The sequence below is a fragment of the Musa acuminata genome, chromosome BXJ2-10, assembly GCF_036884655.1.
Source record: "Musa acuminata AAA Group cultivar baxijiao chromosome BXJ2-10, Cavendish_Baxijiao_AAA, whole genome shotgun sequence".
Taxonomy (NCBI): domain Eukaryota; kingdom Viridiplantae; phylum Streptophyta; class Magnoliopsida; order Zingiberales; family Musaceae; genus Musa; species Musa acuminata.
The window spans coordinates 32,822,127-32,838,489 of record NC_088347.1 but is presented as its reverse complement, the minus strand read 5'-3'; the positions used below and the strand labels follow the sequence as shown (position 1 = coordinate 32,838,489).

Genomic DNA, 16,363 nt, shown 5'->3' with positions numbered 1-16,363 from the left:
TGACTTTTTATGGGTCCCGGTTTCTCTAATCGGACCTGGGCCGAACTCGAACCCGATGAAAGGGTTATGTAAGACAAACCCGACCCAATATGATCGATCCATTTGTTTGGTACAAGCCCGTTAATCTTGAGTTGCGGATCCTAAAGCATCGGGTCGGGCGCGTAGCTCTTAAAACCCTATCATTGTCGACCGACCACAAGAACCCACCTCTTTCTCGTTGAAGCCATGGGCGACGCCCCGGGGGAAGCTTCCACCTCCTCCGTCATCAGAGACGGAGCCGTCTCCGGTGTGCTTCCGGAGACCGCGGTCTTCGCCGTCCACTACCCCGGCTACCCTTCATCAACCGCTCGCGCCATCGAGACACTTGGCGGCCTCCCCGAGATCGCTAAGGTTCTTGTTGCCCTTAAAGATTTGATCTGTCCTTGTTTCCTTTTGCCTATGATGGCTCAAAGAATGTTAGCTTTTCCTTTCGATAGGTTAGGAGTTCGGAGACCGGGAATTTGGAGCTTCGTTTCCGCCCCGAGGACCCTTACTCCCACCCGGCCTTCGGTGAACTCCGGTCCTCGACCGGTCTTCTCCTCAGACTCTGCAAAACCAGGGGAGGAGAACATGGATCCCGAGGCGGAGCCTGTGAAGGCGGACACAGCGCGCAGCCTCCGCCAGCAGAGAGTCTGTCAGCGGAAGTCGTTGCACGGGTGAACCATGCATACCATTTTGAAGGTGGGCCTGGCTCTGGTTCTGCCCATTACCTGTTTGTCCCAGAAAAAAGGGCCTTTGCTCTTCCTTCTTTTATGGTGTTTATGCTTAACAGTTGTGTTGGACTATGCCCCAGGAATGGTGGACTACCAGCATGTTCTTGGCGTCCATGCTGCAGAGGCGAGAAGAAAGAAGAGACCTTGGGCGCCGGATGAAGCATCAGACCCAGGTACTGGTACTTTGGTGTTTCTGGATTTTACCTCATGATTGTTCCTGGAACCATAGTTTGAACGCGTGCATTCAGTTTTATTTTTAATATCAAGAACTTTCTGATGCTATGCTCTTTGATAATAAACCATTCATCTTTTTGATGTGCAGAAAATGCTGGCACTATGGACATGGATGGAGCAGACGTAATGATGATGGTGCCACCACTCTTCTCATTGAAGGATAGACCGGAGAAAATCGTGTAAGATGTTCTAATTGTGTTGTGGTAATATCTTATCATTTTAATGTTTAATTCACCAGTTGATCAGGGAACTACTTATGAGCTTAAGAAGGAATGAATTACTCCATTCCATATTGTTTTCCTGTATGTGGCACTTTCCATATTTTATAGCTGCTATGGCAACATGATCATGAATTTTTAATTGGCATTGACCCTGTCTTTTCTTTTTTTAAATTTTCTTCTTGGCATACAAATTTCCTTCTTCTTTAATCCATACTATCATCCTGTACTTGTCATCCAGGACATAGATGAATTTCACATCTTTAGTATGTTTGTCCTTGCAGTTATTCAAACATCATTCACCTTCTAGAAATTTTTTGTTAATTTATATGAATGAAATACCCTTAACTATTTTAATTGCTACGATTTCATCTGCCTTTAGGTGCAAGTACTGTCTTCCCATTGACACCAATGTTCAAATTCATTCTGTTTCTTCTATTGGCATCTCTGATGGCGTTCCCAATTCATGTCTATCTTTGCATAAAAGAAACTTGTTATCACTGACATGCTAAAGTGGAGACATTGAAGACACATTAGTGATTTAATGGAGTGTGGATCAACATACCGAATATGCATACATCTTGAAAATCTCAGACTTGAGACAGAGTTATGTTTTGATAGTTACTTATAATTTTAAAGGTTTTTTTTTCCATTTTCATCAAGGCCATGTGTTTTTTTTAATGGTTGTGGTGATTTTCATCATTGTTATGATTATTGAGAATTTTCTGTAGTTGTCTACTTATCTATTTATCAAGTTATATATCCACATTCACCATGTGTTCTTTCTATCTATTCATGTATATAGGCTTAACCCACCAGCAAATTTGTTCTCAAAACACATTCAAAGAGGAGTCATGGAGCACAAGTGGGAGGTATCTTCAATTAGCATTTAGTTCCTTTTCATGCATTTTTTTCCCTTTTTTGTCTAACACTGTTTCCTCTTTTTTTGGATTGGAAGGTCGGATAGTTAGGAAACATGCACAAAAGTTTAGTGTTGCCAAGATAGGAAGTTGAGATGGATGAGTCTAGTAGAAAAGAAAAAGATAAGAAATGGTTTACAACCATTAGCAATCTGGTGTACTACGATAAAAAGGATGACCCACTGCTCCACAACCTTACCCCTATAAGCGTAGAGACTATTTTGTTACTTGAAACTTGATCATCTAGGTTGCAAAGAAGCATCCTTTCTATTGTACCAAGACTCTCTCTATAACTATGTTAATTTGATATACAATAAAATAAGGGAATACTATTTAAATGGTGTTAACATGCTCTATGAAGCCTATTGATGCCTTAGTTTTAAGTCAACTGGAGTTAATGATGGAGGGAAGGTGAAGAGAGACCCACAAAGACTTTATTGGAAACACGAAAAAGAGATTTGATTGCTCTAAATTTGACTAATGATATTGCTGTAAGTGGCAGGAAAAGATCTATCTAACCAACCTAAGTAGTTGAGATATATCTTGTTGTTGTTGTTGTTATAGTAGTAGTAGTGGTAGTACATCTCTAACTGAAAAGAAGTCATCAAACTCACAAAAATAACCACTACATCTCTATGAAGGTGCACTAAGATGTCCCTGCAATATGAACTGAAAATCTCCGTCATCAAACTCACAAAAATAACCACTACATCACAAAAATACTAAGACATGTCACCAGTGAGCATGTTATGACAAGTAATACATAAGACAATACCAAGGCTAACAAACACAGCCAGCTGCAATAAGTCATTTTAGAACAAGAAATACACCCATTTTTGAGAAGGATAAAATTTGACAACTACTGTGCCACTGACAAAGAGTCACATACAACTCATATCCTGTAAATTAGACATGTGCCCTGTGATTGCCAATGAGAAGATATTTAAAAAGGTTTTCCTATTGTGCGAGTTTTATATGTTATATCTTACAAATAGATGCATGCATTTCTTGATGTATAGTTTCTTATTGTCTTCCTGTTGGAGATATTGGCTGTTTATCAACTGTAAATGTAGTGGAGTTCATTGTTGTCAAGTTGCTAAATCTTTTCTATGTTAAATAGCTGTCAAATTTTGTAATTTTGTGTAACTTAGGAACTTAGATCTTTCATATTTTATGCATAGTGTCTGCTTATGAGAAAATAATGCCAATTGGCCTCATGTTTTTTGCATTGCAGATAAACATTGAGCGGTGCCTTGCAATACCTTTCGACATAGAAAATATCCTTGTTGGCCTTATTTCCCTTAAGCCTTCATATGAGCTTGTTGTATCATTTTTTCCATTAATAATGTTATCAATTAATTTGAGAATAATTCTCATAGTAATTGTTTGAACCATTCTACTTTTGCCAACCAACAAGGAAAATTTTCTTCTCAATTTGTATTGTTTAGTAAATAGTTTAAACAAACACTTAATTAGGCAGGAATATTCATCTAAGCTTTAGGATGGAGAATAAATTGAATCTATAGGGTTGTTCTATTGAATCACAAACTTACAATGGATAAGCATGATTAACATTTCTTGAGATTTATCACTCCCTAAAGAGGTCAAAAGTTCATTCTTTTCTTGGCGTTGTCCTTTGTTCCAGAAGGCATAAAATTGCAATTAGGATTTATTGTTTTCACTCTCCTCCTTTACAGTCTCAAAAGCATCGTATGATTAACAGCTTAAATGATGATTTATTGTTTCTTGGAAATTTGCCTTCAAATAAGTTCTACATATGTACAACCATATTTATTATTTTTGTCAGTGACCACATAAAGGCTTGATTCAACTCATCCTCCCTATGATCATTAATGGTTTTCCGTTTTCCTGACGTTTGCTGGTCATCTGAACACTTTTTATGTTAACTTAGACAGATTGCTTTTAAATTTTGCTTCTAAATTAGGCTTCTGGTTGTTGATAGTTTCCATCTAGGTTATAGAAATCTTATGATAAAAAAGGTTCTAACATTGAGCTCAATAGCTATATACTGATGAAGCTACAGGCAACAGCTTAGAATGATGTGAGTTTTGTAATCTGGTTGTAGTATTTCTAATAGATTACTTTAGCTTAGATAAGTATGAAATGGTAATAATATACATGTTATATCTGAAATGTAGCAAGTTCTGCTTTGTTTTTTTTTCTACAACTTCCATTTCTCGAGTTCTTGTTATTTGTGGAACTTAAGGTACATAAGAATTCCTGAAAAGTTCAACTGGGAAGATCACATTTCAAGAGACAATCCTGAATGGGAGTGGCAAGTTGCTGTATCAAAACTTTTTGATGAAAAACCCATATGGCCCAGATGGTCGTTTCATGAGCGCTTGCTGGATGATGGCCAGCAGGTCTCTGAAAACCAGCTGAAAAGGTCTTTCTATTCCTTTTCTTAAGAATTTTATTCACAACAGAATTTTAAATAATTAGTTGACAAGTTGTTCTCAAAGTTTGTGTTGGTTTACTCTGTTATCTTTATATACTTTCTTTGCTTCCTGTTTCCAATGTCATATGTTCTTAAATTCATGTTCATGCTATCTTGTTTGTTCAGGCTTCTTTTTAGAGCTGGATACTACTTTTCTACTGGACCATATGGTCGTTTCTGGGTCAGGAAAGGTTATGATCCTCGCACTGATCCTGAGTCACGCATGTAAGAAATTACGCTTACATATGTTGTGGATGCTTGTCTTTCTGTGAGGATATTCTAGTAGTCTGCAAGATGCTTTCTGGTGCACTTAGAAGGCTTCCATATGTTACAACTGAAGGACTATGGTGATATAGCTTTACATTTTTTCACTCTACAAGTGTTTATCGGTCATTCATAAGTATGGTTTGGTAGATTTGTTGACCGCATAAGTATGGTGTCGTAGATTTGTCGACCCTAAGATTGATTATCCCATAATGTCTTGTCTGTTCATCTTTCCATTTCTTTTATATTATTTTACTTGTGATTTAGCTGATATTCCATGTGGGATCAGAAATTTAATTTAGAACTTTTCTGTGACCAGCTAATGCACATCATTATAAGTAATGTGTAATGTTCTCCTGATTCCTGAGTACAAGCATTTGATTGTTACGAGCATGCTATTGATTCATGGTCTAATTTTTTGCCATGTTTTGGTTCATTTATTGTGCTGCCTTCTACTATTGTTTTTCAACTACTACACTTTTTTTGCTAATCATTTATAGTTTGTCCCTTCCCCATCTAATTGCATCGTTGCATACTTCTGAAGCATACCTATTTGCATATTTGTATCATCTGTTTTCACAAGCATATTTTTTTGTTAATATAATAACAAATTGCAGCTTCAGTTATATACATATTGTAGTATAGAACTTGTACATTATATTTGACATGAAAACCCTTTTTCTGGTAAATATTTTTATGTTGGATGTTTTTATCATTATGAAATGCTAGCCTTCTTTCACTTGGATTTGTTGAATGAAATAAAAAGACATTATAATTTTATCCTGAAAATTCATGTGAAGTCCAAATTATATATATATTTTTGCAACCTGGTTGAAGTGATATATATATTTCCTTTTAACATGCTCTAAAATGTCTTTAAACAGATTCCAAAAGGTTGATTTCCGAGTACCACCTCAATTAAGAAATCTTGAGGATAAGATTGCAAAGACTGAGTGAGTTTTAACTGTTTCCTGTATATCCTAGTTTATAATTAGTAGCTGTATATCATGCTATATTTTTATACTTTCATTTTTCTTTACAGAAAAAAAATTATATAATTTCAAACAAGGTACTATCTATCTAATGTTGTAGGCATTCAAGTACATTCTGCTTAATTTGGTGATGGTGAAGATGGGTAAATTGTGATTTATCAAAATGAGATTTCTAGCTATTTTCTATATGGAGGGTTGAAAATTAAAGTGTATACAAAAGCATGCATTTATATAGACTTTCAAAGGTTACACATCCTTATGTTATTTATCAACCACTGTGTAATGAACTGAATTAAGTTCTGATTCCATCCTTATGTTACTTATCTGAGTAGCAACATTTCTGAAATGTCCTGTAATTCTTTCTGGTTAAGACTTAAGACTTAAAAATTACAGCAGCCTGATACTTTTCCTGTTCTATTTACTAGAGATTTACCTGTGAAGAGCTTGCTGATATTATATAACCTTAGGATCTCTTTGCAGATTCTCTTAGTGACAAGGCAGTGAAAGAATGTATATAATATGGATTCAATACTACTTTGTCAGTAAATGCTTTCAGATTGCTGTCAAACAATTTTTTTAGCTGAGGAATCACGAGTTTGCAGCTTCATGTTGATAGCAAACCACAACATGAAGGCACGTCTAGGGACTTTAAGTCGTACAATCTTATGCCACCATAACTTGGGAGATATCCTTCATATGTAATTTTAAGAGATTTAAATAATGATTTATTTGTGTAAATATTAATATGCATTTAAAAGCATACATTGATAGTAAGTGTGCTATCTGATGGTAATTGCAAATTTGCAAATTTAAGTCAAATATGTTATATATGGTAGCATATATTTGTAAATGATGTTATGTATGGTTGTACATATAGTCTTATACATGGATGTTGTACAGGTGAACACTAATGATACACGTGAAATGAGGTTATATATCGTATATACACATGAAATATGACTACATTGACTATGAATATCTATGATACCGATCAACATCTGTGTATCTAAAAAATATGTGTATATGTTAAGATGTCTTTGATGTTTCTTATCTTTATGAACAATAGAAACTTGAATTGTTGTAAACCAACTTTAAAGCTTTTGACTAGGTAAGTGTGACAGCTAGACTACAGTAACCTCTATCAATATTAACTACTCGCAAAACTTTATATCTACTAAAATAGTAATGACTTATTCTGTAGTGATATTTTTTTGTCATTTTTTCATGTATCGTATATATTGCAACTTAGACCTATATCTAAAAGATCGTCAAATCTCTTGCCTTAGAAAAGAAGGAAAATTTTATTGGATATCATATATATGCAAATTTGTGGAAAGTTTATTAACTTCTGATAGCTAGATAAGGGAGTGACTGGCCGATGTCAAGTTTAATATAATGCTTCAACTGTGTGCTTGATGCCTTGAGTTGGTTAGATTATTGAACAAATAAAATCTCATTTCCTAGATAAAAAAGACTTGCAATTTACAAATACTAGCAATACTGGAACCCGTTTCCTTTCTAATTTTCATGGCTGAAGATTACCAAGAGTTCATTGCATCCATCATACTTGTTTGGTTAATTTATTTAATTTGATGAAACATCTTTTTCTTTGATTCTAATTACCTAAGCTTGAATATGTTCCAGTTCTTATAACTTCCGCTACTCGTACTGCTTTGTTTTGCCAACAGGTTAAAGCAGACTCAGAAGGAGCTCTGTCACTTTAAAGTATGGCCGTCTAAGAGTTTTATTTGCTTACAACTTTTTGAACTAGATGATGGCTTTATTCAGCAAGAAATTAGAAAACCTACGAGGCAGACAGCCTGTTCAGTAAGTTCTGGCATTTTTCATGTTGAGTGGTTATCTGTTTGTACACGCTGATGGCTGTGAATTTGTTATTCTTCAAAGAGCTGTAATTTGGTGGTACTTTAGATTTAAATTGATTCAGTTCATCCTGTTTAATGCTGGCTCATACTAAGAGACCCAGATCATCTTGATTGAGCATGATGTTATATATGCTTATCTAAATATATAGTTTGTGATTTTGTGACATGCAACTACATGTATTTAATGTCAGTAGGGACGTCAAATTGCTGTCATGATTTCATTTTAAATTATCAATGGCTTTTGTTTTTAGTTTCCATGTCCTTGTAGGTATTTATAGTTGAACTCCCATATTTTCAATTTTTCTTTCACAACACATGATGCTAGTAGAGTTGCAGTCAACATAAGTTGGTAAGTGATAATACATGGGCTATGTTTTCTAGTTAGGGAAAGATGCTGCCTCTTCATCTGTGTCATAGCATCCTATCCAGCTAACTATGCCATCTGGCACCTGGAAAAAATCAATTTTCAGTTTTGACATATGGGCATACCCATGCGAAGTTTTGGGACTGGTAATGTATGCAGCCTTACCTCTGAATATAGAGAGGTTACCGTTGTACTAAGGCCCACCCTCGCCTCTTTGATATATGAATAGACATGATAATCTGTTGTCCGCTTTTGTAATTCATTCACTGTAAAGGCTGGTGTTGCTTCTAGTGGTCATACATCTTGTTTGTGTCAAAATTGAGAATTTAGCATCTCAAATACTGCATTTTTTTTGGAACCTTTTTGCCATGCATAATCACCTAACTAATTTGTTTGTAGCACACAACAGGTTGGTTCTCTGGGGCCATTCTTAGAACCCTGAGATTGCATGTGAGTATTAGGTTTCTGTCGCTATATCCTAATGATGCTGCAAAGCAGCTGACAAATTATACGCGTGAGCTCTTTGAGAGGTCCAAGAAAAATGGAGCCTTGAGCAGACTTCAAAAATGTGAAAAGGAAGATCAACTTGTAAACAGAGGTTGTTTTCATAACCTTCCATTGTATTGAGACCTTACCTAGCTGATCATAGCAATGCAGATATATGCCATATTTTACTGATTTGTGATGGAACATTGGATCCTAATTTGTTATCTGCAGATACTACTTGTTCTGCTGAGGTGACGTCTATTCAATCTAATGAACATGGACATATGGATCCAGACAGGACAGATAACTGTGAGATTGAGGATGAAGAAGAGGAAGAGGAATTGGATGGATATGAATCCCCACCTGTAATATATTAAGTCTTAACTTATTTATTCTCTGTAAATTTCTCTTTGGTCTTAGTTTTTCAATTAACTTTGGCTTGTCTTTTCCCTCTGTAGGCATGCGAAGATGGGTTTTTTCCTGATGGTGGTACCTCCTGTATCCTTCAAGCTCTTTTGTATCTCACATATAGAATCATTTTACCTGACCAAAGTTTTTTAACAACCTTTTTTATTATTCCAGTAGAATAATGTTTGTCGATGAGAGTTGAACTAGATGTGGTTTATGCTTCAATCTTTTCTTTCTAATGTAGATCAATGCTTGCATATTTCTATGATCATGTTACGTGTCCCTACATGACAAGGGTTAGCTAGCACTGCTAGTTATATGTTGTTAGATCTGAAACTATATTTGTAGATAAGGCATAACCAGCTTATATAAACACTACACGTCTATATTTGCAGCATCACTTCAATTGATTGGTATGCCATGAGCAAAATTTCACGATGCTTACTAAGATGCAGTTTGTGATTGGATTGAGTCACATGTGCAACATATGACCGGCATGGTTCTAAATTGAAAGTACCATGATAACTATGTCATATTTTGGGATTTCTTCTCTGCTGTCTTGCTGTCTCCTTAAAGCTATTTATGGTGCAGATGAATTGTTATATTATGGATATAAGTTTATAGATTTCTGTCACAGCTGTTCTCATCTAGTATGCTCTCTGAAGCCTCATCTTAAATCATTCTGCGGCACCAGTCACATTTCTGAATTTAGAAAATCAAGTTACTTTAATTGTGTTTTTGTAGTGTTGAAAACAAGATGGACAAATTCATTAGATGTAATAAATAAACTTAGGTAAATATAAACCTGTGCTTTTTATGGACCTTGTTGTGTGGTTATACAAACATATTTTATACTTAAAATAAACTGCCATTCGAAGATACGAAAAAATATCAGGTTTATGATTCAGTTCATTTTTTCATATGTATGACATGCTAATATATACGTGTATGTGCATGTCTTCCTTTACTTGGTGTTCTGCGAGCACAAAAAATGATGTTTTCTTGTGGGATGTTGTAATGTTTCTACTGCTTTGGCATCTTTATAATGCCGATTATGAGGATAAGGAATTTCCTGTATATGAAGCAGGTAACCTGGGAGAGCAGATATCGAATGATTACCTGGAGGAGCTCCTACGGGGATTCCCATTTAACAAAGAATCCAAGGATCGGCGACCTGATGATGCCGCAGGTGCCGGCGACAGTGATGGTGAATACCAGATCTTCGAACAAGACAGTGATGACAATGAAAATTTCCTCGATGATGATGACGGTTTCTCTTAACACCGTCAAGTAAGCAGGTGTCAGCACATGTAGATCCATGTAGTTCTTTGAATGAACTTATTCTAGGCTTTCCAAAATGACTGATATATTTGGGCTAGCTGTCTTTGTTGGTTTATTGGAGAGTAATTATTATTTGCTATGCCCATGTTTAAAACTTTTCAATGTTGAAATTAATGTTATGACTTTGTGCCCTGAAATCAAAGACAACATTCTTGAAAGGTTGAATGAAACATGGAGTGGGTGCTGTGAAAAGTTATAAAGTGATACAAAAGGTTTTTGTCTTATAAAATACTAGTAATCTTGATGTAGTAGCAATTAGTGTAATAGTTATCTTGTGGCATTTCTTGAGCAGCCCTTTTTAAGTGATTGTGCAAGTGATGCTAGTAATGTTTCTGTCACTTGAACCAGCATAAAATTTCTTATCTGGTTTAATAAACTAGAATTACGTACTAACAAATTAGAGCATCCAAAATGGTTATAACTGTATTTGTGGCAAAAGACCATGAACCTTTTTGAAGTTGCCATGTCTCCTTAGCATTACTACTGAATCACCTAAAAATCTGAACATGTATCCTATTTTATTCTTCTTTATATTATTATATTTTATTCTATTTGAAGAATATTGGAGACAAAAACATTATTTTTATTAGTAGTAGTAGTAGTAGAATTATTTTTATAAAAAAAATTAATTTTATGAAATTCATATAGCACCTTCATTTTCAAAAATTTTCACCAATACCTTTTCTTTCGTACAAAGATCATTTTGCAGTTCGATGGAACCTTTTCTTACATCATTTTGCACTTCGTTTCCATTGAACGCACCATTAGCTCTTGTCGATGATTGTGTATCTTGTCCTTCTCATCTTTGATCGTGACACAAGTGATCAACAACGGAGGTGTGGGCAATCAAGAGTCTGTGCTGAAGACGCGGCTAGAGGTTTACCTTGTCACAAACTTAGTTAGAATTGCTTAAGTCATGAAATATCTTTACGTTATATATCCTTAAATAGTCAACTTGGTTGTAACCTTACATAGATCCCAAAGGAATTATAAAAGAAAAAATTGATTAGTTCATGAACAAACGATGAACAAGTCTCGAAGTCGTGCAAAAATAATAACTTTATAAGCAATTCAACAAACGCTTAGTGTATAAAAGAGAAATGAGAAAATAAAAAGTTTAGAAGGTAAATAAATAATCGTAAATCTACAAAAGACTACTCACCGAGTGTCGGGTGCATTAGCAAGTTTTCGTAGACTTGATGCGCGAATTTGTGAATCCAATCAATATCCAACACTACGTCAAACCTTTATCCAACCTTGTATCACTTGGGATTTCTAAGGTAGGTTAACGTTTTGCTTTACATCACAACCTATAGAAAATAAGCCGTGACATGTAAAAACTGAATCATTCTGGAGCAATTTTGCTCATTATGATAAGGGATAGCTATGCAATTGTGCAAATTGTTCATGCTCATAATTTTCAAGCAAAAACACACAAACAAATCAAAACATGCTTCTAAACATATGTATAAATAAACAAAAACGACGAATGATCTATTGACGAAGGTGTCACAGGTATGTAACGATCATCCATGACAGCTTGAGCGAAGACAAGCAAACGACAAAAGTGTAGGCGATTAGAGCTCAACCAATGACATATAAGCATAGGCATGATCAACATGTGCAAGTGCGAAGGCAATCAACGACAAGTGCGACCAAGGAAAAAATCATCATTTACAAAGAAAAAAAACTATAAATTTTTTTTGAAAATGAGGATACTTTCTAAAAAATTCTCAAAATTAAATATATTTTTTAGGAATTTGCTATAAGTATCATCATTATGATTATAATTATTATTGACCAATGACAAAATCAATTTACGAAGAAAAAAACTATATATATTTTTTAAATGAGGATACTTTCTAAAAATTTCTCAAAATTAAATATATTTTTTAAAAATTCGCTATCATCATCATCATAATGATAATAATAATAATAATTATCATCATTATTATTATGCACCTTCCCCTTCACAGTCTCTTCCCCTCGGGATTCCAATCCTGCCCACCAAATGATCAAAGAAGACAGTCAACGCGTCCACTCCACCAACAGCTGGAGAACACCTCTGTCTCAAGCGCGTCCAATAAAGAACTGCATGGAGCATACTAATTAAGCTGCGTTACTCGCTGGCACTGCACCAACTTTAAGTAGCAGATCGCCATTGGACGTGCAATTGCAAGCTGGCCATGCGAAACCCCTCACCACCTTCTTTCCACACGAACTCTCCAGTCCATTCCCAACCTATACCATGGCTTTCTCTTTCCTCGTCTCTTCCCCCTTTATAAACAGCTCCAAACCTCACTCATCCCATCACCCACTCTCCACTTCTCTTCCTTACAGCTACTACTGCTGCTACTTGTGTTGCTCACAATGGCGATCCGGTTTCTGCTGATAGCTTCCTCTTTGCTGGCCATCGCCGCCGCCGGCAACTTCGACCAGGAGTTCGACATCACCTGGGGCGACGGCCGCGCCAAGGTCCTCGAGAGCGGCCAGCTCCTCACCCTCACCCTAGACAAGGCCTCGGGCTCGGGATTCCAGTCGAAGAACGAGTACCTCTTCGGCAAGATCGACATGCAGATCAAGCTCGTTCCGGGGAACTCCGCCGGCACCGTCACTGCCTACTATGTATGCCCCTCCTTGCCCGTCTCATCGTACATTCTCTTCTTCCTTCGTTCTGAATCTTCTGCAACTAAGTGTTCGACGCCGTGTCGCTTGATGCCTGCAGTTGTCCTCGCAAGGGCCGACGCATGACGAGATCGACTTCGAGTTCCTCGGAAATGTCAGCGGAGATCCCTACACCCTCCACACCAACGTGTTCGCCCAAGGGAAGGGGAACAGGGAGATGCAGTTCAAGCTCTGGTTTGATCCCACCGCGGACTTCCACACCTACACCATCCTCTGGAACCCTAGCCATATCATGTGAGTACCCCGCCGGTCCATGCTTTGCCCAGCTTCGTTCCGGTACGCCGTCGATGCCGATCTCACACTCTGTCGCCTCCTCTGCAGCTTCATGGTCGACCGCACCCCGATCAGAGACTTCAAGAACCTGGAATCGAGGGGCGTCGAGTTCCCCAAGAACCAGCCCATGAGGATCTACTCCAGCCTCTGGAACGCGGATGACTGGGCTACCAGAGGCGGCCTGGTCAAGACCGACTGGTCGCAGGCACCGTTCACGGCCTCATATAGAAGCTTCAGGGCCGACACTGTCCCCAGCAGCAGCGGGTGGTGGAGCCAAGAGCTGGACACCACAGGCCAAGAGAAGATGAAGTGGGTGCAGAAGAACTACATGATCTACAACTACTGCAGCGACCTCAAGAGGTTCCCACAGGGCCTGCCTACAGAGTGCTCCTTTGCCTGATAGAAAAGAGAGAGAACAAATCTTGTTATTCTTTGATTCATTTAATTCATATGTTGGCTGCTGAAAGTATTCTGCTTGATACTACAAATTCAGAAGAAAACTACTTCCTTACATGTTCCAGCACAGCTGCTATTATTATTATTTTTTCATCATGAATTTGACACTTAATTAATATGAATCCTATATGTTAGTACTAAAAAAAATTATCATTTTTAACATTTAAGTTTTTATAGACAAATCATTTCATCTTGATGAACAACAAATCAGCTAGAGCACAAATGAAGATTTTGAGAAGACCATCATTATCTGAAGACACTCAAAACAAATGCTCATCACTTCAGATCCCTAGTTCATACCTATAATGAAGGAAAAATTTTCTGAAAATATTCATATTGGAAGCAAGTTATCCATTGCCATTACATCTAAACAATCTTTTCATATTAAAACCAGATAAACTTTTGGTTCTAATGTCTTGGACAGGATTGCACTCTTCAGTAACATCTTGCCTTCATATAAAACACCTTAAGCACCATCTAAATGTGCATGATTTTGGATGATATCCACCTTTTCCTGAAGTAACAATATATGGTCTAAATCTAGCTGGCTGTAGTAGATGGAACTAACTGTTATCACTGATATGAAATTTGCAATGAATTGTCCATAAAGAACTTTGGAGGACTTGTATCAAAGCCTCTTAAGGCCAATCTCTTCCTACGAGCAGCAAATATCAGATGAATATGAAGATCAAGAAAGGTTGATTAGCTGTACATTTGTCAATGATAGCACAGGTTTGGATCTGAAATTTAAATACTAATACAAGGCTTTAAAAATGGAGGACATCTTCCTCCAAGGAATTTGTTTTTGCCCGCACTATCTGAAGCACAAATAGAGATTTTGAGAACAACATTATTACCTGAAGACACTCGAAACAAATGTTCATCGCTTCAGATCCCTAGTTCATATCTAACAATGAGGAAAGAATTTTCTGAAAAATATTCATTTTGGAACAAGTTATCCATTGCCATTACATCTAAAAAATCCCTTCTAATTTAATCTAGATAAAATTTTGGATCTAATATCTTGGACAGGAATGCACTCTTCATCAACATCTTACCTTCACAAAATAAAAGGATTTAAACACCATCAAAATACATATGATTGTGTGCATCCACCTTTTCTTCCAGTAATAACATATGGTATAATCTAGTTGGCTCTAGACAATGGAACTATCTTTTATCACTGATCCGAAATTTGCCATCAAATGTCCTTAAAGAACTTTGGAGAAATTGTATCACTAGGCCTCTATAGGCCAATCGCTCCTATGGGCAGCGGAGATGAGAAGAATACCAAGATTGAAGAAGCTTGATTAGCTGTAGCTGTCAATGATAGCACAGATTTGGAGTTCACTTATCGTTATTCTTGCTTCCTACTCTTGTTGAGAACCTATATCAGATGAGTTCCAACATGAATTGACCTTTATACTAGGTTGAGCAACAAGGCAATGCCAATTAGGAAAATAAGGATAACACAAAAGGCATTAGCAGATTGAAATATCAATAGTAATATGAACTTCTAAAAACAGATAACGACATCTTCCTGCATCAATTTGAATGTCAGAAGCAGCTTGCTTGTCTACAGGCATCAAGCAGTGTGTCATACTAACATGATGCATTCAGGCAGTGCAAAGGAAAGAAAAATTGTCATCCAGCAATAATCAAGACTATGATGAAAATGATGTCCGAGAGTGGTTGCAAATTTGCTACTTGTCCATTGCATGCAGAAATCTAATTAAAGTTCAGAGTAATAAAACAAAAAAATAGTGGGATAAATGTTCTATATGGTAACAGTTACATATATACAGATTCACATCTTTAATGTTACTAGCAATGAGCAATTTCCAAAGCACGAATCAGAACCATATTCGATATTCTTTGTCTCTAAATGATGTGTTTGAAAACCTTTAATAGCACTATCTCCATGGTCAGATTTCCCTAACGATGTGACATGAACTTGGGAATCACATGAAGCGACCAAGATTGTTCTTGATATAATTGTCAGATCATCGAAGCAAGATCTTTAACGACAATTATGCAAGTAGAAACGAATTGCAAGAAGTGGTCGAGGGTAAGATTAGATACGCGAAACTGGAACCATCATTCCATTAGGTTATGCAAGAAAAAGAAATCGAATCAAGAAACCTGCGGCGGCGAGGGACTCCACTTGATAGGAGGGGAACGGTGCGCGATCGGGGATTGCGGCTGTGAATGGACCTGTTGTTGGAAGATCTTAAGAAGGATCGGAGGCGACGGATGGGGAGGGGCAAGACATGATCGACGGTAATTTTAGATACTCGAAACTGAAAACCATCATTCCATTAACTGCGGAGGAACAGTATCGAATCAAAGAAAAAGAGCGTGGAGGAACAGTATCGAATCAAGAAACCTGCGGCGGCAAGGGACTCCAGTTGGTCAGCGAGGCACGTTGGGCGATCGGGGATTGTGGCCGTGAAAGGACCTGTTGTTGGAAGATTTCAAGAGGGATCGGAGGCGACGAGGGCGAGGGGCGAGCGGGTGAGCGAGATGAAACCATCGCTGGACGGAGGCGATTATGGGAGGGGCGGGCGGTGGAAGGTTGAGCACGTGGTTATGGTCACCTCTTCTTCTGATAGCATTTTTTTAAAGGAAT

At 37.2% G+C, this 16,363-nt stretch overlaps 2 protein-coding genes and 1 long non-coding RNA gene across 6 annotated transcripts; 2 read left to right on the top strand and 1 right to left on the bottom strand.

Annotated features, from left to right (window-relative positions):
* The first annotated feature begins 202 nt into the window (after positions 1-202).
* On the top strand, positions 203-10,478 carry LOC103969057 (uncharacterized). Of its 4 annotated transcripts, none has more exons than XM_009382474.2 (14): positions 203-390; positions 477-720; positions 833-925; positions 1,075-1,165; positions 2,010-2,076; positions 3,359-3,401; positions 4,360-4,531; positions 4,709-4,807; positions 5,731-5,799; positions 7,527-7,665; positions 8,485-8,683; positions 8,803-8,936; positions 9,030-9,057; positions 10,067-10,478. In XM_009382474.2, exons 1-14 carry the CDS (start codon positions 226-228, stop codon positions 10,258-10,260), a joined length of 1,737 nt encoding a protein of 578 aa, XP_009380749.2. In that variant the 5' UTR covers positions 203-225; the 3' UTR covers positions 10,261-10,478. The 4 variants fall into 4 exon arrangements, with proteins under 4 accessions (XP_009380749.2, XP_009380748.2, XP_018675301.2 ...); XM_009382473.2 differs by having other exon boundaries at positions 9,030-9,060; XM_018819756.2 differs by having other exon boundaries at positions 9,030-9,060; positions 10,064-10,478.
* Positions 10,479-12,690: 2,212 nt separating this feature from the next.
* On the top strand, positions 12,691-13,798 carry LOC103969056 (probable xyloglucan endotransglucosylase/hydrolase protein 25). Its single transcript, XM_009382470.3, has 3 exons — positions 12,691-12,945; positions 13,046-13,239; positions 13,327-13,798. The coding sequence occupies exons 1-3, from the start codon at positions 12,691-12,693 to the stop codon at positions 13,676-13,678; spliced, it is 801 nt and encodes a 266-aa protein (XP_009380745.2). The 3' UTR covers positions 13,679-13,798.
* LOC108951560 (uncharacterized) lies at positions 13,511-16,333 on the bottom strand. Its single transcript, XR_010491955.1, has 3 exons — positions 16,121-16,333; positions 15,877-16,034; positions 13,511-13,674 (listed from the first exon to the last, which is right to left on the bottom strand). It is a non-coding gene; the product is annotated as an uncharacterized LOC108951560 (long non-coding RNA).
* Between the last annotated feature and the right edge of the window lie 30 nt (positions 16,334-16,363).

Coding starts and splice junctions, on each gene's coding strand:
- LOC103969057 (XM_009382472.2), top strand. CDS start 226: ATGGGCGACGCCCCGGGGGAAGCTTCCACCTCCTCCGTCATCAGAGAC. Junction 391..476: donor GCCTCCCCGAGATCGCTAAG/GTTCTTGTTGCC, acceptor TCCTTTCGATAG/GTTAGGAGTTCGGAGACCGG. Junction 7,666..8,484: donor CGAGGCAGACAGCCTGTTCA/GTAAGTTCTGGC, acceptor ATTTGTTTGTAG/CACACAACAGGTTGGTTCTC.
- LOC103969056 (XM_009382470.3), top strand. CDS start 12,691: ATGGCGATCCGGTTTCTGCTGATAGCTTCCTCTTTGCTGGCCATCGCC. Junction 12,946..13,045: donor GCACCGTCACTGCCTACTAT/GTATGCCCCTCC, acceptor TGATGCCTGCAG/TTGTCCTCGCAAGGGCCGAC. Junction 13,240..13,326: donor TGGAACCCTAGCCATATCAT/GTGAGTACCCCG, acceptor CCTCCTCTGCAG/CTTCATGGTCGACCGCACCC.